The sequence below is a fragment of the Pan paniscus genome, chromosome 2 (genome assembly GCF_029289425.2).
Source record: "Pan paniscus chromosome 2, NHGRI_mPanPan1-v2.0_pri, whole genome shotgun sequence".
Taxonomy (NCBI): Eukaryota; Metazoa; Chordata; class Mammalia; order Primates; family Hominidae; genus Pan; species Pan paniscus.
Genome location: NC_085926.1, coordinates 147,857,672 through 147,863,469, shown reverse-complemented (window position 1 = coordinate 147,863,469; position 5,798 = coordinate 147,857,672). Strand labels below are relative to the sequence as shown.

Below are 5,798 nucleotides of genomic sequence, written 5' to 3'. Positions count from 1 at the left end.
GTGAGGACCAGTGGCGGCCGGTACCCTGGTCCCTGCACCGGAGCGGGGTTGGCCGGCCGCGGGGGCACCGCAGCGCGGGGCTGGAACACTGAGGGCCGAGCCCGCAGGTGTGCTAGGCAGCGGGCGCCGAGGATGCGGCTGCCGGGAGGGCGGGGAGGCCGAGCCCCGGGGACGCCCCCTCACCCGGGGCTGCGCTGACAGGCTGGGGGCGGCGGCCGGACTCCTCGCTGGCCCTGGCCGGGCGTTCCCAGCGTCGATCCAGGTTCCCGGGTTGGGGGAGGGGGCACGCACCGGCCAGGGCAAGGGGAGGGGTTCCTTTTTTCCTCCTAGTGCGGTTCCCCTAGGTTCTCTTGAAGCCCTGAGGTTTGCTATGCACGTCCTGGGGTGGAAGCGGGGGTCGGGGATCCGGGCTGGGGCGCGCGGGCCCCGGGTGGAGGTCCCTAGGCTCTCTGGCCGGCTCTTGCTCCGCGGACAGCGCGCCTCCGGCTGTGGGAGGCGGCGGCCCCGGCCCGGCCCCCGGGATTCTCGAAGCGACTTTGCGTAGGTTTACCGATGTCCAGGCCTCTGGGGCTTGCAAGAGATGTACGCCGACCGCGTAGGTGGATTCGTGAATCTCGACTTCAGCTCTAGCTCTATAGGTTTTTTTTTTTTTTTTAAATTCTCCAAGATGGCGAACTGCCATTGATTTCTCTCCTCATATGGAGATTCATCGATATACGGTTATCCCCAGTTATGCAACATAGCTCAAAAAAGGGGTGCTTTTCGGGGGCTTTCAATTATCTGCGAAGACCAGGAGCACACTTCACTTCTCTAAGTCCCTCCCTCTTTAGTGGTGGCAGTAAAGGAACTAATGCAGTTTTATGCTTCACATTGCCTGATTTTCTTGAGACTTGATGGTTTTGAGTTGGTTGCAATATGTTTGGCGAATATTTGCCACAAAACCTCCAGCTTATTGTTTTGCCTGTTTCTGCCCAAGGCTGTTTCTAAAATTATGATAATTGTATTAAATACGAGACCATTCTCTTTATTTCTTAGCACCACGCTCCCTTTCCATTAAACACCAAAATTCAGGTCCCCTATTAAGGGTGCTAATTATTCTTTTACCACTTAACATGGTTTAAAGTCTAACTTTAGAACTCAGTCCTTGATAGTAGTACTTTAAGGTCTCGTATACCCGCAGTGGACTACAATTCTTGTAGGGAATTGGCATCTGGTCATCAACTTTTTTCCTGCAGTCCTCTTGTCTTTGTGTGTGAGTTCCCGCTGTCTGACTAGGAAGATTGCGGGAGTGTGCTTGGAAATGGCTGGGGCCTGCTATGACTCTGCAGTTCTGATGGGGGCGACGCCTTCCTTCTTATTCATGGAATGTTAGAATGCACGTTTTCTCCTTTCCGGTTCTGGTGGCTACCTCAGTTTCTTTCCCAATCTCCCTCCATTTTTTCTGTTTTACTATTGCCTACCGCAGTGCTGTAGACAGAATCCACTTTGCGTTTGCCCAGAAAGAAAACTGATTACTGAGATGGGAGGGGAAGGGAAGTTGGAAAGAAATGGGAGTCGTGGCTAGAAAAATAGGAGGGAAATATGAATTTGGAAAAGCACTGATGTCCAGGGGTTGAAGTCCATCTCATCACGTATATTTCTAGTTATTCTAAGCAGAGAAGTGAACACATCAAAGAACAGGCTTTATTTTGGGAGACTTTGAAGCAACTTTAAATTTGATGAAACATGATTTACTGTAATGGGACTGAATATGATAGACCAGCTTTGTTCAGAGTTGATAGCTGAATTTTTACCATTACGTGAACACTTTCAGGCACCAGCTGACTTAATACAGTTTATAAATAACTCTTTAAGTTTGCACTTTGTCTAGTGTCAACTGTCAACTCTTTACAGTTTCTTTGTATAGGCTGGTCTTGGTTAAGAGACGACACCATTAACTGAAGTCAAATCAACTCATGTAAAATATGTGATTATATAGGATTAAGTAATTATTTAGAAAAGACTGTATCTTGGTTTTACATTAGTGAAATGTGGCTATCTGGCAGTGGTAGTATAAGCCTAGCATACAGCCTTTCCTGTTACATCAAGCCCTAAAAGGAATTAACTACAACTTAATGTGTGTTTGTTTTTTTTTTCTTTTTGGTGGGGGGCAGCCAATAGAAATAGATATGATTGTAGGAAAAGACCGGGAAGGTTTCTTTACCAACGGTTTGACTCTTGGCGCGAAGAAGTGCTCAGTGATCAGAGATAGTCTATACGTCGATGGTGACTGCACAATGGACATCCGGACAAAGAGTCAAGGTGGGGAGCCAACATACAATGTGGCTGTCGGCAGAGCTGGTAGAGGTGAGTAAGGCATTCTTTTGGTTAAAGTTGCATGCCACATTACAACTTATTAAGCAGTTTCTTTTAACATTTTGAATAAAAGTTAGTCCATAATGGCTATTAAGGTGGTTTTTGTGAACTGCCCAGCAGTATGGAGAAGCACTGCTTTAGTTTTACCTACTCTACAGCATCTACAACCTGGCCTCTTAGATCCTGATTTTGTTTCTAAGATAGAATATTCGTATGAACTCACTTTCAGCTTTATTAAACTTAAAAGTCTCTTAAACTGCTTGACATGTCAAATCATAATCCTGTGGTGTTTCAGATTGTTAAATTGTTCGAATCACTTGGTTATTTTAGTCCCTTTTGGTGTGTGTTTGACTTTTGGATCTCTTTTCTTTTTTTTCTTGCTTGTATTCTAACCATTTCACTACTCAGCATAAAGAAGGAAAAATTAACATCCGTTCATTTTTCAGTTAGGAACTTTGCTGGGGAAAAGATAATTAGATGAGGATTTTGGAGTAAGTTGTCCATTCACTGAAATATTTTCAAAGATTGTGTCTGAGACTTAGATTTGAAAAGTAGGAAATTACATTTAGTTTGTATACTTGGTCCAGAAATTCAGGTGTCTCCAGACTGTTGTCAGCATTATAGAAACTCTTAATTGCACTAAAGAAGTCTCCCTACTTTTTCAAAATAAACTTTTGAAATTGAGTTTTATTATGACATCTAATTGATTTACAAATACATTTTAATGTGTTAACGCATACGAATATTTTGTAAATAGAGAGTGCTTCTGTAGCCTCACATAGCTGACTTGGCACATCTAATTTTAATAACAGCTCTACCATGTGAGGGGAGTTGAAGCTGCTGTGAGTTATAATTAATGCTATGGCTCTACCAGCTCCCTGTGATTATCCTAAAAGTTACTCGTATTCTGGTGTGAGTTGATGTTTATAAGTATTTATAAGAAAATTAGATGACTTTGAAATAGTGACAAATCTCTTTAAACCTTAGCTGCACTATACGCTGAAAAGAAGCGTCAAACACAAGACAAAAAACCAGAATATTTTATACGATACAGCACTACTGACATCTAGTGGTAGTGAATATAAAATTTGACATATACATATGTTTTGGGTTATACACCTTTGAATTGCATCATAGAAGAGCAATTAGAAATCGTAAACCTATTTTTTTAGACGCAATTAAAAACAAGGCTACTACGGTGAAGTTATCAGTAAGCAAACACCTTAAATAATTTAATTTGGCCTTTTCTGAATGATACTGAGTATGCTACTTAAAATTTGATCTTCATTTTCCTCTGGAAATAATAGATACATTTAGCCTCACTGGTAAAACTTAATAGTTTAAACTTATCAAGCATGTTAAAATTTGGGGAGAGTTTGTAAGTAAGTAACTCCCCATGTTTATTAAGTTTATATTTTGGGGGCAAGTAATAACATGTACTTGACATCAGCCAGAATTTTTTTGCCCTAAAATAGAAGACAAATGATCACTTTTTTTTTTCTGTAGCTAGTGTAAAGATAGTTGTATAGAACTTTTGCTTGCATTGATTGGCTTCCAAGATGCAGTCAAGTTTACTATTTTCTGTTTAGTATATTACTAGTTTGAAAGTTCTTTTTGGAAACCTACTTGACTTCAGTGCTTGGCAGTTCATGGAAAACTAACTTAATGTTAACTTATTAATCCGGGTTCTGTCTGCTAAAACTTATGTGACTTTCTTGATTAACACTTCTTTTGAAACACTTTTCTTCTTTCTCTTTCAGTCTTGGTCTTTGTAATGGGAAAAGAAGGGGTCCATGGAGGCGGATTGAATAAGAAGGCATACTCAATGGCAAAATACTTGAGAGACTCTGGGTTCTAGCTGCTAGGCAGACTGTTAAGTATTAGGGGAAAATTGCTCTTAAACTTTCCTAGCTGTAAGCTTAAGTCTTAATTCTGGAAATTTTATTAGCAATGCAGGGTGATGGGGTATGAACCTGTGTCTCCTTTGTATCCCTCTGTTGGTGGGGAAAGGTGTCTTTCTTTCTGCCCTCCCCCCCCAAAATAATTCTGTTCACTTTTGTTTTGTTTCCTTGTGTACTCCAGCATTGGTTATAGTCATGGGAAAGGAAGGTGTCCACGGAGGCACACTTAACAAGAAAGCATATGAACTCGCTTTATACCTGAGGAGGTCTGATGTGTAAGCAGCCTCTCCCCATCTACCTAGCAACTGTCTTCATCAACAACCCTAATTATGGTCACAATGCTACCAAACTATAGATGGTAGCTAATTTTTCTTTACCTATTTTCTAATGTCATGATTCCTGTTTGCCCAATGGATCATTTGTATGTTAACCACTGTATGTAACCAACCCTTATCTGGCAACATAATTGCAGCACAATAATGATTTGCATGATACCTTGAAATTGGGGGGAGGGGGCATGCCAAGTTGGGCATCACTTTGTCTTAGCAATTAATGGGATATTGATTACTAAAATAAGTTAATATTAAGCAAGGTGCCAGTTGTACAATCTCTGATCAGTGTCTTTTCAGCACTTTGAGCATTTACTTGGCTCATTTAGTCTTCCTTTTGTAGCGCATGGTTGGGAGGAAAAAGTGCATGCATCATTCCTTCACTCTTCTCTTTTTCCCGCCCCCCCCTCCCTTCGCACATAGGCATTTGGTTTGCTTCCATCTTTTTTTATGCAGTGCCTGTTTTTTTTAACCAATTAAAATCCCTTTTGTTAATGAGCTATTGAGAGCTGCAGTAGTTTGCTTTTAGTATTGTTGTTGCACTTGAGTAGAGACAAACCTTTATTCATAGTGTCTACAGGACATATGAAGAGTGCAATGGCAAAACAAGAGCAAAAAGCACTTCCTCCCATGACCTTACAGTAACCATACTGATTGAATCCCCAGGGACATTCCATCATTGCAATAGCTCAGATTTTTCTTCCTTTTTCTTTGCACACCAGCTCTACTCTTTAGTAAAATTGTAAAAGGCTGCCATTATGGACATTAGGTATCCCAACATAACCATCTGGAGTGTGTCCAGTTTGTTCTTCATAGGACCAATTTTTATTTGCAGCTTGAGTTTTTATATGAAGTTGCATTATTGTGGACTTGGCTGTCTTGTGATGAATTTTTTTCATATGTATTCTGTGCCATACTATTGTTAAAATGAACTGTTGCTATTGTGAGATGGATTTTAACTGACCTATTAAGGGTTTCTTTCGAATGGCACTACTTTAGGGACATTCTAGTATTTGCTTCTATTGTTTGGGCCTTGTGGATAATGTACAGATTTAAAAACAAATCTCGTTGCTGATTTGTCCATTTCTTTCCCTGCACTTTGTTACATCTGGGATACAGTCTAACTCATCTGATTTAATATGCATTTAAAAAAATGCCGTAACTATTAAACACCTTGTTTACAGACAGATGAAATAAATTTATTCCAACCAAA

The 5,798-nt window shown here is 41.0% G+C and overlaps 1 protein-coding gene across 2 annotated transcripts in view; it reads left to right on the top strand.

Moving 5' to 3' along the window:
• Window positions 1-5,798, top strand: part of PFN2 (profilin 2) — a 6,543-nt gene extending 745 nt beyond the window's left edge. The window contains exons 2-3 of one of the 2 annotated variants that reach the window (XM_034957591.3): window positions 2,154-2,346; window positions 4,116-5,798. In XM_034957591.3, coding sequence (XP_034813482.1) covers window positions 2,154-2,346; window positions 4,116-4,213 — 291 coding nt within the window. In that variant the 3' untranslated portion in view covers window positions 4,214-5,798. The remainder of the gene's footprint in view (window positions 1-2,153; window positions 2,347-4,115) is intronic. The other variant, XM_034957592.3, reaches the window with a different exon arrangement.